Source organism: Balaenoptera physalus, assembly GCF_965194825.1.
Source record: "Balaenoptera physalus genome assembly, chromosome: 19".
NCBI lineage: Eukaryota > Metazoa > Chordata > Mammalia > Artiodactyla > Balaenopteridae > Balaenoptera > Balaenoptera physalus.
Genome location: NC_138900.1, coordinates 61552257 through 61569771, shown reverse-complemented (window position 1 = coordinate 61569771; position 17515 = coordinate 61552257). Strand labels below are relative to the sequence as shown.

The window sequence follows — 17515 nt, the reverse complement described above, 5'->3', positions numbered from 1 at the left end:
GACCCTGTCTGTCTGGTCACTGCTAAGTCACTGTGCCTAGCACAGAGCAAGTACCCAATAAATAAATATCTTTTAATGAATTCATGTACAGATGACTGAGTGAGTGAGTGAATGAGCAAGCTCACTATAGCCTCACCCACAGTGCCGTAAGGCCACTTTACAATTTTAAATATTGCACTGAAATATCGCTAATCTTGTTGACTAAGTTTTGGGGGCCTCACCCAAGTCTTGCCCCACACAGCTCACTAAATAAATTCTGGGTTTCCAGCCCAGCCCCACCCAAGTCTGGCCTGAGCTGGCACCACTTGCCTCACGGCACCCTATCCCACTGGCTGCGAGGAGAAGGCGCGTGCCCCGGGGAAGAGGGCCATTACCAGAAGGACAGGGTGTAGTCATTGGGGTAGGTCTCGCTCTCCCGCACCAAGAAGGTCCCATCCTTGCCCCCCGTCTCGGCGCAGTATTCCTGCAGCAGCTTCTCGGCACTTGTCCTCTTCTCCACCTTCTTGTGGAACCACTTCTCCCCAAAATGCAGCTCCGTGGGGGCTATATCCTGGGCCGCAAAGAGAGGAGGGGTTTCTGAAAACCCGGACCAGACCCCCAGTATCATCAGACTGGTCCCTCTGTGCATGCTGATTCCTGAATAACAGACTGGACTGGATAACAGACCAAAAATGGCCTCAGCTCGCTTTTACCCCGAGAGGTCCGGGAAGCCAGCCTCCACTGCCCTCCCCAACCGTCAGCCACCTACTCCTGACACTTCCCCATTTGTGGTGGCCTCCTGGAGTTCTGAGTCCTGGGATAAGGGGTCCCCAGTACAGCCCTCAACTCTACTGTACAGGAAGTCTGAGAGCCATAATACCCTGGGGGCTGCACTCAAGAGATAGTACCAAGGATGATCAGCAGCCCAGGGGGAGAGGGCAGGAAAGCCAGGGACCAGGCTAGCGGGTAAGGCTGCACAGAACAGCCAAATGTCCCCATCCTCCCCAGGGAGCACAGGCCAAGCAAGGCTTTCAGAGAGCAGGAAAGACACCTGAACCTCACTGGCTAAGCACATGGGCCAGCCAGCCAATCAGAGAAGAGCCAGGCAAGCCTTGGTACCCAAAGAGGCAGCTCCTTGGACTGAGCATGTCCAGGCCTGCCGGCCACAGGATGAGAGGAGCGTTACAGGAGGTCTCCACCTACCCGGGGCTGTTCATCTTCCACAGTCTGTTCAATGTCATCGCTGAAGGACAGCTTGGCATCAGCAATGGCACAGTAGTGCCGAGTCCATTTCTACAAAGTAAAACCAGCGTTAGGGCTTCCCCAGAGTCTCTGCTCCATCAACTCTGAGGCCCAAGGCCCCTGCCTGGCATCACCCCAGCATTCACTGGGGACTCGCCTTTCCCACTTTTGTAGCCATTTATGGTGGTTTCACAGAATTCGATCCCCTGTGAGACATTTCTTTTAAAACCTCTATTTGTCATGGGGTTCTTTTGGCATTTTCAGGACTTCTTTATTCAGTGTGTCTAAGGGTAGACACAACGTAATATCGTATTCCCTTAATTTGAAGGCTTTTACAAATGATGGGATTGTTTTCTGTGTGTGTGTCCTCATGACTGTCTTTTTCTATTTCATCCACTTTTTAAGACTTTCAGGATTTCTCAGCCAGCCTGTCTAGAGACCCGTTCTTCAACATTTAAATATGACTTAATTCTTTATTTAAATTTCAACCATTTTTAATTTTTATTTCTAGAATGTAAGAATAGACGTAAAAATATACTCAAATGCAGAAGGACAAACATAATATGATACCACTTAATATGCAGAATCTAAAAAATAATGCAAATGAATCTATACACAAAACAGAAGCAGACTCACAGACAAAAAACAAACTTAGGGTTACCAAAGGGGAACGTTGTGGGGAGGAATACATTAGGACTATGGGATTAACAGATACAAACTACTATACATACAATAGATAAGCAACAGGATTTACTGTATAGCACAGGGAACTATATTCAGTATCCTGTAATAACCTATAATGGAAAATAATCTGAAATACATACGTATATATAACTGAATCACTTTGCTGTACACCTGAAACTAACACACCATTGTAAATCAAATACACTTCAATCAGTGAATCAATGAATCGATCAATACCTACTCAAATGGATTGCCATGTTAGGTTATGGGATACGAGAAGTGCATTAACATTCAAAATGCCTCATTCCCATCAAAAAATGTTTCCTTGGGACTTCCCTGGTGGTCCAGTGGTTAGGACTCTGCACTTCCACGGCAGGGGGCCCAGGTTGGATCCCTGGTCAGGGGAACTAAGATCCTGCAAGCCACGTGGCTCGGCCAACAATAACAATAATAATGTTTCCAGTGGAACTGTCCCAGATTGGAGGACACTAAGGAGTTAGGACGACTAATTGCATTATCACAACCTAGACTGCATCCTGGATCAGAAAAAGGACATTAGTGGACAAACCGGAATAAGGTCCACAAATTAGTTGGTAGTATTGTGCCCAATGTTCAAATCCTCGTTATGATAATTATACTCTGGTTACAGAGGATGTTACTATTTGGGGAAACTGGGTGAAGGATGTATGAGAACTCTCTGTGCTTGTATGTGTGTGGGAATCTAGAGTATGTTACATTGAATATAAAACTACTTCAAAAGAAAACACTAATAATGCAAAAGAGAAATAGTTTCCTTAAAATGACAAATTCACTTGGCACAGAATGGGAGTAAGACAGGAATCCTCCCGGAGCTCTCCAGCAGGCCACAGCGCATTCAGGGCTCTGAGAAGGGGCGCGAGAAGACGCACCTGGTCGATGGAATCCCACATGTACAGTTCACCCTGCTGCTTGTGTTCATCTTTCTTGTCCTCCATGTTGACATCCACGTCGCCTCGGGGGCCCAGCTTCTTATGCTGAGGGGAAAAACGCACAAAGCCTGTCTCCCTAAGACCCAGGTTAGGATCTGTGAGCCAGCAAACATTCATCCACATCAGCCAAGCATCCACTGGACCGTCCCACCTCAGGGCCTTTGCACTGTCTGTTCTCTCTGCCTGGCTCCTCTCTCACTACACTGAGCTCTGTGCTCGGCGTCACCTCCTCAGAGGAGCTTCCCTAAAAATAGCCCACACTCCCCTTCCCACCCCTGTCACTCTCTAGCCCCTGGTAGTTCATCTTCACGCTCTTTAGCCTAAGTGTATCTATGTATCTGTCTGTCTTCTGTCTGTCTTCCCTGCTAGATTATAAGCCCCATGAGGGCAGGGACTTTGTTTTGTTCCCTGTTGAACCTCCTGTACTAAGTTAGCAGATAGTGCTCGATAAATATTCAGTGAATCAATGATGCGCCCGCATTCTCCAGCACACAGAGGGCAAGGCAAGATCACAGCCAGTCCATGGGCACAGGCTGTGCAGGGCAGTGGAAGGCACACTGGGGAGGTAGATTTAGAAGACCTGGGTGGGCTTCCCTGGTGGCGCAGTGGTTGAGAATCTGCCTGCCAATGCAGGGGACACGGGTTCGAGCCCTGGTCTGGGAGGATCCCACATGCCGCAGAGGAACTGGGCCCGTGAGCCACGACTACTGAGCCTGCGCATCCGGAGCCTGTGCCCCGCAACAAGAGAGGCCGCGACAGTGAAAGGCCCATGCACCGCGATGAAGAGTGGCCCCCACTCTCCGCAACTAGAGAAAGCCCTCACACAGAAACGAAGACCCAACACAGCCAAAAATAAATAAATTAATTAATAAAAAAAAAAAAGACGACGACATGGGTGCAAACAGCACTGCTGCTGCTTTCTCGGCTGTGTGACCCTGAGCAGGTGGCTGCACCTCTCTGAACCTCTCATGTCTCATCTGCACGACTAAGAGGATGATTACGACAACGTCCACCTGGGCGAGTTCACTGACCGTCCATGTGGACTAGCCTTGATAAGTCCCAGTTGTGGTGACCTGGTGGAGGGAGCTCAGGATTGGGAGTCAGACCTGGGCTTGAATTCAGGGCCTATCACCTTCCTCGCTGTGTGGCCTTGGCTGCATGACAATCTGTCTCAGTAACTTCCCCTGTAAAATGGGGGTAACAGGGACTTCCCTTGTGGCCCAGTGGCTAAGACTCCGCGCTCCCAATGCAGGGGGCCTGGGTTCGATCCCTGGTCAGGGAGCTAGATCCCACATGCCATAGCTAAGAGTTCGCATGCCGCAATTAAAGACCCCCCATGCCGCAACTAAAGACCCCACATGCTGCAACTAAAGATCCCACACGCCGCAACGAAGACCCAGTGCAGCCAAATAAATAAATAAATATTTTCTTAATGGGGGTAACATAGCCCCCCTGTCCCATGACGCAATGGGCGTGTAGGATACCTGTAAATAGTGCAGCAGGACATAAATGTTCCATTTTGTTCCATCTTGGGCAGGAACTAACTGTGGAACCTCAGCTGAGTCAACCTCTAGACCTCAGGGTCCTCACCTGTCAGGTGGGCTGGGGGCCCGGGATGATCCATCCTGCAGGGCTGCCGTGACTGAATAACACTGACAACCGTGCCCAGCCCAGTGTGTGGCACTCAGTGATCACGTCACAAATGCTACTTCCACCCCTTTTCCCTGAAATTGAAAGGGCTGAACCAAGAGGTACCACAGGTGGGGCAGTGGGTGCCCTAAAAGGAGTCTTCACACCCTGAAACATGCGCTGGGAAATCCCTGGGGACACGCAGAGAGCTGTTCTAACAGAAACGGAGGGAAGCCACAGGGGAGCTGGGAATAGAGAGATGCAACGAGGTTCCCTGAAGACTGACTGCCAAACCTGAGGAGCCCTGGACACCTCCACCGCCCGGCCAAGCCCCCTCTGCCTCTCATCCTGCCTTCCTCATGCTAGAAGCTTCCCTGAGTGGCTCAGCGGGACCTGCCCCAGGATCTTAGCCAATTCCTCCAAATATGCTGGTGCTTTGACCCCTGAGGGCTCCTTTCTGGATGGGCCTCAGCCAAAGCCCCCTCGCAATTTGGTGTTTCTCTGTCAAGCGGTTTGTCTCCCTACAAGACCGTGACCTCCTGGCATGCAGGAAGTGTCCCCAATGCATCTTAGTGGTCCAGTGACAATCTAGGGAACATACCATGCGTTCACACTACCCCACTTTCATGGATGTTATTCACCGAATCCGAAGGGCCTTCTCCCTTCTCTGCCTAGTAAATCCCTGTCTGTCCTTCCTACGAACCTGCCAGCTGTCACTGAAATCCACGCCGCTCCTTCCACCGATGGCTGCCCAGCTAGTCAGCCCCTGCAGATGGTGTGGTCATGTGACTAAGTTCTCACGCACTGGACACAACAGCCCAGGACTGTCCAACTGATGTCCCACCCGCTTACCAGGAATCACTCGCCCTGGACCCCTCACATTCCCGTTTCTACAAGCTGGAGCTCAATGTGCCTTGCAACCCAGCATGGACCACACACAAGGACAGTGCCCTAGGGCAGAGCCTTAGCCAGTTCTGTCCCAAGGACCCCCTCTGACGTCTGGGGAAGACTACGGATGCCTTTCTCAGAATAATGTTTATAATGCATAAAATGAAAAGAGAAACCAATTATATTGAAATACAGCTACTAAGTAAATAAAAAATACTTGCAATATACTAACACATGTGCTTCTTTATTAACATCTTCCAAAAGATCTACAGGCAGATCTAATAACCATCATAATTTTAAAGTAGTGACGAGCACACGTTATCTTGAGATATTGGCAACAACTGTAGAAGTGAAATGAAAATATCCATGATTTCTGCTGGTGATAAAGCCTCAAGCAGCTTGTTGCCAATATTCATAATGGAAGGAAATGTTAAGTTTTACTTACATGTTAATAAAGAGGCACCATTTTTGCCCAAAGTTCACATGCCACCACCTCACAAGTTTTATCTGTGGATTCTCTGGGGGTCTGCAGAACCCCATCTGAAAACCCCTTCCCTGCGAGACCGCAGACCAAGATGAGAAGATCCTGAGTCCCCGGACAACCTCGTGGACCAGAGCGCAGAGCTCCTAGAATGCTCTCCCGCACATCGAGTCTTGAACTTACACGACTGAAGCCACGGTCCCTCTGGTCTCTTGACCCTAGTAATGCACATGCCCAAATGCCACCCCTCTCCTGGCACCCGTGGTACAGCCGTCACTCACCCCTCCCCACAGCCACCCATCGCCCCTAGCGCACGCAGCCCTGCGGGACAACTGCTCACTTCCAGCCCACCCCCCACGCAAGAACAGGGCCTGGGTCTCTGGAACAGCCCCAGCACCTCACGAGGGCCTGACGCAGAGCGGGACGTGGTGAAGATTTGCCAAAACAAATGCACGGAAGTGAGTGAACACTTCCAGGGCACTGCTGTGGGCCAGGGCAGTTCCAAGCGCGCTGCGCACGTCCTTCCGCGTTACGCTCGCAGCACGCGAACAACGTGGGTGCCATCGTGACCCCCCAGACCGCGAGGACGCAGAGGCCGCGGGAGGCGGAGCGGCCCGGCCCAGGGCCGGCGCGAGGCTAGCGAGGAGCACGGGGAGCCCGTGCCGGGCCGCTACCTTGATGATGATCTTCTCCCGCAGCTGGCTGGGCGACGGCAGCTGGTCGGCACTGGCCTCCGTGGGCTTGGTGAGCAGCAGGTCGCCGAGCGCCTCCCGGAACGCCCGGGCCATGTGGCGCTGCTGCTCCACACAGCAGTGCTCCTCGATGGACAGGATCACGGGGAAGCTGCGGGCGGCGGGGGCGGCGCTCAGCACGGGGGCGGGGGCCGCCCACACGGGGCCGCCCGGCCCAGCCTCCGGGCCCAGCGCGTGCCCCGTGCTCCCGGCCTGGGGGACGCCCACACGCAGCTGGGGCTTCTCGGCAGGGCCTCCGGCCAGGATGGAGCCCGGGGTGGGGTGCGTGTGTGCGGGGGTGTAGCTGTGTCACTATGTGGGGTACACACGTGTGTCTGTACGTGGAGAACATACGTCTGATCGTGTGTCTGTGGAGGGGGTGTCTGTGTGTCTTTGTGTTCCGGGGGTGTCGGTGTGTCTTTGTGCTCCGGGGGTGCCCTATGCAGGCGGTGCCTCTGCACGTGAGCCTCTGTGTGGGATGTGCGTGAATGTACGTGCGTGTGCGCTGGGGGGAAGGGGGCGTCTGTGTCCATCCGTGGGGGGACTGCCCGAGTCTGTGGGAGGGCATCTCTGAGTGTGAGTGTGTGTGTGAGTGTGTGTGTGTGTGTGTGTGTCCACGTGGGGTGTGTCTGCAGGGGGGGTACGTTTGTGTGTGCGTCCATCCACCCAACCCTAGCTGCCTTCCCCTTAAAGGTGAACCACCAGGAAGGAAATCAGCCAACCGACCTCGAGGTGACAAAGGCGTGGTCTTTGATGGCCTGCAGGACGTCGTCAAACTTGATCTTGGTGGTCCGCGTCCAGCCGTGGTAGATGATAGGCTTCCCGTCGGGCCCGTCCCAGCAGTCCACTGAGGGCAGAGACGTGCAGCCTCAGCACCCGCGCCTCCCTAGTCCACTGAGGGCGGCCACGCTGCCGGGGTGACGACCGCGCCTCCAGCCCCGGCCCCCGCACTGGCTCAGTCACCAGGACCCCGGGGCCAGACCCGGCATCGCCCTCAGGGGCCACCAACATGGGGACGCGTGTTACCTATGCGCTTACAGGAAGATTTTGGTCGTCTAATTAAAGGTCCCGCTGTCCAAAAGAAACGAAATGTTTCTTTTTTAAAAAGAGATTTATCATGTGTTTTATCTTCTGATTTGACTTGTCTAAACCTTGGCTTGCTTTTTCTGCCAGCGGAAAGAATACAGAGCAATGGGAAATTTATTTTTAAAGATTCACGGTAAAATATTCAGACCGAATAGGTGATGCAGAAGGTAAGCATCCCCTATATTTTTGACCCCCAGAGGGAATAGGAGCTGACAGTTTCAAACTTGATTTTTTCACATTTGCTTTTTCCTAAGGGGGGAAAAAGGCATAAATTAGGCAACACTCTGTAGGAATAACTGCCATGAAGGTCTGATACCGTGATGAATGCTTTTGATAAAACTGGAGCCTACATCAGTGGTTTGTGCCTCTTCTCAGCCCAGGACAGCCGTGAGCCTCTGGCGCTGAGTCGGGCCGGGGGCGAAGGGTGGGGGAACGGGAGGAGGCACCGGCTCCCGGCCACGTCCGGGGCCTGGAATCACCTCTGCCGGGGTGGCTGTGAGCAACTGTGGACAGGAGAGTCAGGGCGGCGGCCGCGGCAGGGCCGTTGCTAAAACACGCAGGGTGTCTGCTGCCTCGAACACAGCAGCCCAGAAAGAAGCCGAGGGACAGGAGGGCAGTAAGGGCGTCCTGGCTACTGGCCTCGCAGCCCCTCCACTGTATCCGGACACTTTCTGGAGCCCAAGGTGCTGTGGCTCCAGCCTGGCCCGGCTCAACACCACTCCTCGTCGTGGCGACCTTCTCTTCTGGGGAAAGGTCCCCGGCTGGTGGCCGCGTGGCTCACCCCAGATGCTACGGGCACCTGGGTTCTCCCTCCATCGGTCCCGTGCATCCCCACTACTCGGGCCTCCAAACAAACAAAGCATCCAGCAACAACACGGCCAGTCTCAGCCCGCCGTCCGCGTGGCCGCCAGCGCGAAGGGGGTACTCACGCTCAATGCAGCGGCAGCCCATCCGCAGACAGCGGATATAGGCCTCCGGGGACGACTCGCTCCGAAGCTGGTCACCCGTGAGGTACCTGGACGAGAGGAGGTGGGCGGCTGTGTGGGGGAAGGCCTGCAGCTCAGGGCATCCCCGGGGAACTTCTCAGCCCGAGCTCCCAAAGGCCTGAGTTCTTCCTGTCTACAGAGACCCGCATTTAGGATCCGGGCCAGACACGTGCAGTCGTGCGGCCGAGCCAGTCATGAGCCTCAGGCCGTGATCGTGGGCTGTGAAGGATAACCACCCTGGCAATCCAAGTGTGGGCTCGAGAACGTGTGTTCTTTCGAGGAGAATTCGGTCAAAGGGTGTCAGGCGGGAGACTGACGTATGATGATAAATTAACAACCCCCCTGCCCCACCGCTGCCCCTAGGCCCTCAGTCTCAACAGGGCAGAGATGGGCCATCATTCTGATACCAGGGCCCCAGGCCAAGCACAGAACAGAGGGAACTTACTACCCTATGAACTATGTCCACCAAAACTGACGTAAAAATACCTATTTTTATCCCTCTCCTCCTCACCACATTCCCCCTTTAAGAGTCTGTGGTGCTCAGCTGTTTTCTAGGTTTGGTAGAACTGACCATTCTAAGACACAAACTCAAACCAACGGACATGGTGGGGAAGAGAGAACCACGAAGTCAATTTGCCCCAGAAAAGGAAGGTACCTTCCAAAATGCCTGGAGATGAACTTAAGGGCCTTCTCTCCAACTCCTGCCTGGACTGACACTTGGTAAAGTACCAGTCGACAGCTCTCTGGATGCCCAGGACCCAAGGCCTCCACCCCCTCACCTTACAAAGCAGACTGAGTATCAGAATTTGAGTGTAACACCCATTTCTCCCTTCCTGTCTGCTCTTTTTCGCAATCAGGGCAATCTTCCAAAGATACACATTTGAGTGTGTTGTTCTCTGGCCTAAAGGCTATCAGTGGCTCCCATGGCCACTGCCCTCGCTCTGACTTCAACGATTCTACTCAAGCTGACCCTCCTGTCCTCCTCTCCTGCAACTCACCCTCCCAGATTCTACACTCTAGTCCTACTAGACCCCCCTCAGTTCCTCCTGCCCCTGGACCTTTGCACATGCCGTTCCTCTGTCTGAAACCCTCCTCCTCGCCTCACCACCTGTTCTTCTCTCACCAACTCCGGCTCATCGTTAAGACTCCAAGGAGGCCTTTTCCCCTCCAAGCACATGAGGACGGGGCTGCTCCTGCCCTTTTCACTGCTGTATCCCCAGCACCCAGCAAGCACAGGGCCTGGCACAGGGCAAACTCTCAGTAAATATCAGTTTAATGACTAACTCAATTGCTTTCCTGTGACTACTAAGAATGAGATGCCCAAACCATGCAAACCAGCTTTGTCGACTTGCTTCTTAGGGCCACAGAAAAAGGTTTATTATTGCAAAACTAACTGGGAAAGAGAGATGCATCCCCCCATCCTCCAGAAGCTTTCATATATTCCAATCTGAGCAGCGAGGGCCTGCACTCTGCCCACTGCTCACACGCTTTGCCAGAGCAGTGCACTTGAGCACCCACCGTATTGCCCTTCACCTGCCTGACCCACTGCAGGCTCGCAGTGAAACTCACGTGTTATGTGATGAGGAGATCCAGTAATGAGACAAGGGGTTGTTCATGTCCTGCATATCCACCACGTCATACTTCTCGTCCCAAATGCTGTTCTCCCGGGAAAACAGGTATGTGAGGAACTAGGAAAGTCACAAACACAAAGAGGGGACCATCACACTAAGGACGGGTGGTGCCGGGTTCTTCTGGGTCTGTGTCAACATGGGGAGATGGACATGAATATTCAACAGATGGTCTCCAGACCTCAGTTACCCAAGTTTTCAGTGCAGAAAACTCAGACTGCAATAGGCTGTACCAACACACGTTTCATTGACCTATACAGTATTTACCTTTTTAATGTGTATCCTCAAATATTTGAGGCTACAAGAGTATATGCTGCCCATATATAAGTTTTAAGGCATAATAACATTATGAACATTTGTGAACCTACCACCCAACATGAGAAACAGAACATGCCAGCATCATAACATCTAAAAGGCAGGAAATTTCATATCCCAATTCCTGACCCCTTAAAAAAAAAATCAGAAGATTGAGTGACAGTGGGTAACACTCTGTTTCCTGGGAACCACGGTACATGGGACTGGAGCTCCCCAGTTCCCCCTCACACAGGGACAAAAGCACCCATTTTCACATCGTGCAAGAGCCCCATAAACCTTGGAATTTCCTTGCTCTGCTTGTAATGGTTAGAGACTCCCTGGTAGCACACGCCCTCTAGTGACAAAAGCAAAGATCCCGCCCAGGCTATGGGATCAAATAGAGGAGGAGAAAAATCAAAGGCTGTGATGGTTCAGGACCTGGAAGGAAAAAAAAAGAGTTCTCGACTAAGAGAGCCAGTCTCGGGGCATCTAACAGCAAAGCCCTCCAAGGGAAGAGACCCAGAAAATATACCTCGGAGGACAGAGACTTGAATCACAAAGCCATGCCAACAGAACGAGGAGCCCACTTACCTCATCCACAAACAGGAAGGGCTCGGCAGTTTCTCTCATCGTGTCATCAATGAACTTTGTCATCCGCTCACGGACTTTGTTCAGATCCTGAGCCCAAAGCTCCTTAGAATGATAAAGAGAACAAGAAATCATCAGAAAGAGGAACTGCAAAATTCTTTGCCTCCCAGGATCCGGTTTCAGTCAAAGACCGAAACAAGGACGTATTCTGCATGCACATGCAATCAAGGCCTCACCCTGTGCATGGCAAACATTTTCCCTAAAGGACCAGAGAGTAAACATTTTAGGCTCTGGGCCCCAACCACTCAATTCTGCTACTGTCGTGCAAAAGGAGCCACAGACAACAGGCACACAAATGGCTGTGGCTGCGTTTGTAAATAAAACTTTATTTATAAAAACAGGCAGTGGGCCAGATGTGGCCCCTGGGTGTAGTCTGCCGACTCCTGCTCTACGCTAGTTCCTTATACGTGTTATCACAGGAGGCAGGGAGCACAGTTACATCAGACCGCTGGGGTTACTCGCCTGGCTGATGCTGGGCAAGTTATACACCTTTTCTGTGCCTCCTCATCCATTACGTGGGAATAATGGTATCTACGCACAGAGGCTGCGAGGGCCTGGATGAAATAAGGGTCTGTGCTTAACACAGCACCTGGAACACAGAAGGTGCTCAAATCACGGCATTGTGTGAGCAATCGTCATCCTCCTATGACATCTCGTTTAGTCCAGAAAACTCTGCAGGTCATACACTGTCATCGTCATTTTACAGACAAGGAAACAGAAGCTCAGGACATCACATGATGATCCCAACTTCACACAGCTAGTAAGTAGGAGAGCTGGGCTTCCAAATAACTGAACTTTGGAAAACGGACATAGAATCAGTCCAGATCAGTGAAGCAGTGCTTCTCAGACAACAGTAACGTCTGAAAGATACATGACCAGTTCAAAAACAGCTTCTGCACGGTCTCAGACATCGAAAGCCCTTTAGAAAAAGAATATATAACATAAAGTAACTTGATTGTTTTCCTCTCCAAACCCTAAAACCCCAAATATTCATAGACAAAAGGATGACAGCTGACCCACAGATTCAACTTTGACTCATGTTTTCTGGGTTCCAAATATTCTAAAATCTCTACCTTTAAGAATCATAAAAGCAGATGTGCTACCAGACGTGTGCAGTTGGATGGGAAGGGTCAGATCAGGATGTTTGAAAGAAGGAAAAGCATAAGGGCAGACACAAATGAGGTGGGCGCAAACCAACAATAAGCCTTGCTGTTCAGCCTTGCAAATCTACTTGGATAAAGGACGCCCAAGAGCTGGGAGCTGGGGGAGCATTCAGTTCACTTGAATACAACAGTGATGCAATCCTTGAATACCAGAACATGAAACTCAAATTGTAGGATACTTAATGCAAACGCCTTGCCGGCCCTAGACGCCCCCAAAAGGCCAGAAGCTTCCTGCTTCCTTCTCCTAAAAAGCTTTCGCATAAAAAAACACAGGTACTGGACTTCCCTGGTGGCGCAGTGGTTGAGAATCCGCCTGCCATTGCAAGGGACACGGGTTCAATAGCTGGTCCAGAAAGATGCCACATGCCGCAGAGCAACTAAGCCTGTGCGCCACAACTACTGACCCTGTGCTCTAGAGCCCATGAGCCACAACTACTGAAGCCTGCACACTCTAGGGCCTGCGAGCTGCAACTACTGAACCCGCATGCTACAGCTATTGAAGCTCGCGCACCTAGAGCCCGTGCTCCGCAACAAGAGAAGCCACCACAATGAGAAGCCCGCGCACTGCTCGCCACAACTAGAGAGAAAAGCCTGCGTGCAGTAATGAAGACCCAATGCAGCCAAATAAATTAATTACTTAGTTAATTAAAAAAAAACACATGGGTACTTAGCTGCTATAACCTGGAACTGCACTGGCTGTAAATAAGAAATCTTCTGCCTAAAGGAGTTTAAAATATGAATAGTCTGGGAGGGGGTAGAAAAATGTATCTACTTGGTATGGGGTATTGAGTTGGGCAACTATCAATATAATAATGAAAATGATCAGAGTAGTGATGAGAGAAACAAGCACGGTGAGGCCGTCAGCACTGGGCAGGGGCAGCCCTCCGGGTTCTGTGCTCACGCTTGTCACATGGTGGCTCATTTAGAACTCACACAAGCCCAGGCAGGACATATAATATTATTCTCCAGTTATATAAATAAGAAAGCTGAGGTTTCAGTCATTAATTAAGTTGACCTAATGATGAGCCCAAGACCAACGCAGGCACATCAGTTCCGGGTCAGTTAGTGTCACCCATGCCTCCCAGGGCTGGACTGCGGAACATTTAACCAGCCCCCGAATGGAAATTCAGATCAGTTCCAAGTTCTCACTTCTATTCAAAATGCTGCCATTATTTCTTTAGGATAAGTTCCTAGGAGAGCAATTATTTAATCAAAGTATATAAACCTTTTTTCAAAGTTTGCATTTTAATTGTGTATTGCCAATGTGTCTTCTACAAACCTGTACTAATTCGCACACCAAGTGCTACAGTGGCTATTCCACATACGAGCATCCACCACCCCCAACAGACGTCCTAGGTCACTGACTCTGCTCCATGCCAGCGTCCCACAGAGCGCTGGGAGCTGGGACACTCAGGGTCCACGGGACGGACGGCTCAGAGGCCCCAGCCCTGGCAGCACATCTTGTTCCCATCACGCGCACTCACACAGATGCTCGTGGGCTGCCTGCGTCCTAACTCCCGGATGCGGGATCCTGATGGCCTGTACCTTGCTCCCGGCCCACAACCCTGATCTCTGAGGGCAGCCCAGCCACGGGGCCAGCGTAGGGAAAGCCTGTGACCCTCCCCTGGAATAAAATTACTGAGCACGAGGTGGTGGATTCCAGGATATAAGGCGACTTGTCTCCAGGAGTTTAACTGTTTCACTTCCACGGCTCCCTACAATTCAGCGCAAGGAAGAGCACGGCGGAAAAGCAAACAGCCTGTGCCTCTCTCTCTGCGTCACTCTCCCGGCAGCACCGCACCTTGCATGTAATCGTGCTCAACAGAATTCATGGATCCCCCCTCGCTTCACCTGCCCTGGGTCGTAGTCTCAGGCGGGGCAAGGAAGCCTTCTCTTGGTCACTCCCATTCACCCCACGTGGGGAGAGCGTGACACCTCAAAGTCCTCGGTCACCAGTCATCATGAACCACAGCAGCTAACCGCCTCTGCACCTCGTGCAAGTGTGCGTCTGTTCGTTATTTTCCCTACAATCAGTGACATCTGAACATGGGATGTGTACTGTCTGACACTAAGAAATTCGTGTTCATTGTGAAAGGTGTAACAGGGGAATTATGGCCATGTTTTCTTAAAAAAAAATGTCCATTTCATAAGAGAGACATGTTGAAGTATTTTCAAATGGAATGATACACAGTCTGGGGTTTACTTTAGAATTTGCCAGCAAAGAAATGAAGAAGGAAGGAAGGGAAGGGAGACACGTGGGGATGGAGATGGAGGATGGATGAAATTAAAGTGGCAAAATGTTCTTAACTTTGTAATCAGAGTGATGGGTACAGGGTGTTTATGATGCCAGCCTGTCTACTTCTGTGTATGTTTGAGATGTTCTCTAATACAAAGTATTTTTTTAAAGTAAATGAACTGAATATTACTATGAAAAAGACTATATATTGTTATTATGAAAGAGAGTCTATTAAAAAAAACTAAATAAAGAGAATAAATGAAACTCCAGTGATACAAATAAAAATTTGAAATAGATATGTGACTACGCATGTATATACGTACTCATACATACACACAAAGATCAAGACCATCTTGTCTAATCCCCACAATTCTGAGAGGTAGGGTTCTCATCCCCACTTAAAGAGGAGGAAAGTGGGGCACAGAAAGGTCAAACCACCTGCCCAAGGTCACACAGCTAGTGAGAGGATGCCAGGTTTCTCTCCCTCTAACTCAGTTTCTCAGCCGAGGCACTGCTGACATGTGGGGTTGGGTAGTTCCTTGTTGGGGGGCGGGGGGCTGGCCTGTGCACCTCTGGATGTTGAGCAGCATACCTGGCCTCTACCCACCAGATGCCAGGGGCAGCCATTGCCCTGGGGCAGAACCGTCCCCTAGAAGACCACTGCCCACCACAAACTCTGACTCAGCCACCAGCTCGGAGCCCACACGCAAACATTCCAGGAGACGTCCACACGTCATTTGTTTAAGGACAGCTGTGCCACCTCATCCTCCAGAGGACCCCCAGGCTCGTCCACCTTAGTCACACCCTCCGCGAGTCAGGGAAGGCTTCCTGGGGAAGCGACACCAGAGGTGAGCTGGGGGGAGGAGCAGAAGCCGGCAGGTGAGAACACCGTCCGCCCGCCCTGCGGGGTTCTCCTTCCCTTCCTCCATCTGGGGCCTGGGAAAGAGGCTGATGAGAGGCCAGTCTTACTCCAGAGTCTAAGCCCCCAAGGCAGCGCTGAGCAGGGAGACGACACCTGTTTCATGACGGCAGGTGGTGAGAAGGTGAGCAACCGCTGGGGCAGCCCCACCCCAGGGGCCCTGCTGTCCTCTCACCTGCTGTTCATGTAAGAGGAACCGCTGGAAGTCGTGCAGGTGAACAGCGGAGGCATCCGACCGGTCGGTGTTGCTGTCCTCGGGGAAAGGGAGGGTGTTGAGAGAGGGCCGTCCAACAGGCAGGAGGCGATCCCAGCCAGCAGGACGGCCACCCAGACACCCTGCCGAGTCCCCCCCGCAGGGCCAGGTGCAGGCTGGCCAACAGGAAGACGAAGGTGACCCAGACGACATCCCTGACCCAGGAGGATTCAGAGGGGCCCTGACACCAGAACCTGGGAGAACTGGGCCCTGCAATCTACACTCAGCTGCTCCCAGGTGGTCCAGGTGCAAGGGAGAAGGAAGGGGGAGGGAGAAGGAACGGGGAGGGAGGGAGGACGGGCGGGCACGGACAGGCGCAGACAGCAGATGCCTGGGCAGGGCGGGATGTGAAGAGCGTTTGGGGTAGGCGATGCTGGAGAAATGACTCCAGAGTTGGCTGAGCCATCGAGGGCTCTGAAGCAGGAGTGTGGGCCAGATGAAGCCCCCAACCCTGGCGGACAGGGAGAATCAGCTGGAACATGCACGACGAGAGCAGTGGGGCCCGCAGAGGCCCGCTGCTGGGAGAGTTTTCCATTTGACACGGACCCCTTCACCCTGAATAAAGGGAGATGCCACCTCGGCCAGCAGCTTGCTGACTGATGGCCTCATGGAGAGGATGCTCATTGCTACCAGAAAACCAGGACCTCACTGGACTGGCAACCCTGTTCGCTCTGGAAAGTGTATCCTGCAGAGCAGGGCATTCCGGGGAAATCTGTACTTTTCCCTGAGCACATGCAGCGGGGGTGGAAGGGGGGGGGTCTCTTTTGAAATACAGGAGATAAAACACGCTTTAGGCTTTCTCTCTTTACTAAACACTCAAGGTCCAAAAGTCTGTTGTCTCTGAGTGTGTTTCTAACCTTCTTTCCTAACCAGCTTCATGGTCCAACACTAATCTTTTCATTAAAATACCACATAAGAATTGGATTCATTTTATATACATTTTGGAGTCTTGGGGTTTCTGGATTAGAATGTTACAGAGGGAACAGCTGCCAGGGCACCCTCATCAATGAGGGCTGCTTCCAAAAAGCAGGCCCAGGTCAGCGGGCCGCAAATCACATTCTAGGCGCTATTAACTCCATGGCAAACATTTCTCCCAGGTAGACAGGCTTGGAGGACATAGAACACTTTATAATTAGGGGAATTAGTAAGTGTAGTAGAGGTCCTGACAAGTCCTGCAGCACTTAGGTTTTAATAATAATATCATTATCACTATTTAAGAGCCCTGCCATGCACCACATGAAGCACTTGATATGCTTCACCTCACCTGAATTCAGTTCACTCTGCTTAGCCAGGAATTTCCCCAACTCACCTTTGGGAAAGGAGGTCCTGAAGCAAGTAGGCTTCTCTACAGAACCTTCTGGGCCACCCTCCCAACATTCCACAAGCCCTGCTGCTGTGCATGTTTATTCGTGGCACAGGCTTGGGATGGCCAGTTCCCCAATAGGTGGACCCCACCAGTGCCTGCCGGAGAGGTGACTCCCTGGAGTTCCGATGGCAAGGCTGGGGGGACCCACAAGGGCACCAACGCCCGGTACAACCACCCAGAACAACAACGCCGCAGAGGTGCCTCACCCCAAGATGAACACGGAGGAATCCTTTTTGAATTCATCAAGAATCTAAAATAGAAAACAGAAGGGACACAGCCATGAAACAAGAACGTTAGACAAGTCGAGCCACTTAATGCAAATAGAGATTTTTTT

At 51.7% G+C, this 17515-nt stretch overlaps 1 protein-coding gene across 2 annotated transcripts in view; it reads right to left on the bottom strand.

Moving 5' to 3' along the window:
- The window catches only part of PLCG2 (phospholipase C gamma 2), a 171025-nt gene that overhangs the window by 49727 nt on the left and 103783 nt on the right, over window positions 1-17515 (bottom strand). For both annotated transcript variants that reach the window (XM_082438973.1, XM_082438972.1), the window contains exons 8-17: window positions 17388-17431; window positions 15738-15810; window positions 11188-11289; window positions 10244-10362; window positions 8618-8703; window positions 7329-7449; window positions 6546-6714; window positions 2814-2918; window positions 1183-1272; window positions 375-550 (exon numbers count right to left, since the gene is read on the bottom strand). In XM_082438973.1, the coding sequence (XP_082295099.1) occupies window positions 375-550; window positions 1183-1272; window positions 2814-2918; window positions 6546-6714; window positions 7329-7449; window positions 8618-8703; window positions 10244-10362; window positions 11188-11289; window positions 15738-15810; window positions 17388-17431 (1085 nt within the window). The remainder of the gene's footprint in view (window positions 1-374; window positions 551-1182; window positions 1273-2813; window positions 2919-6545; window positions 6715-7328; window positions 7450-8617; window positions 8704-10243; window positions 10363-11187; window positions 11290-15737; window positions 15811-17387; window positions 17432-17515) is intronic.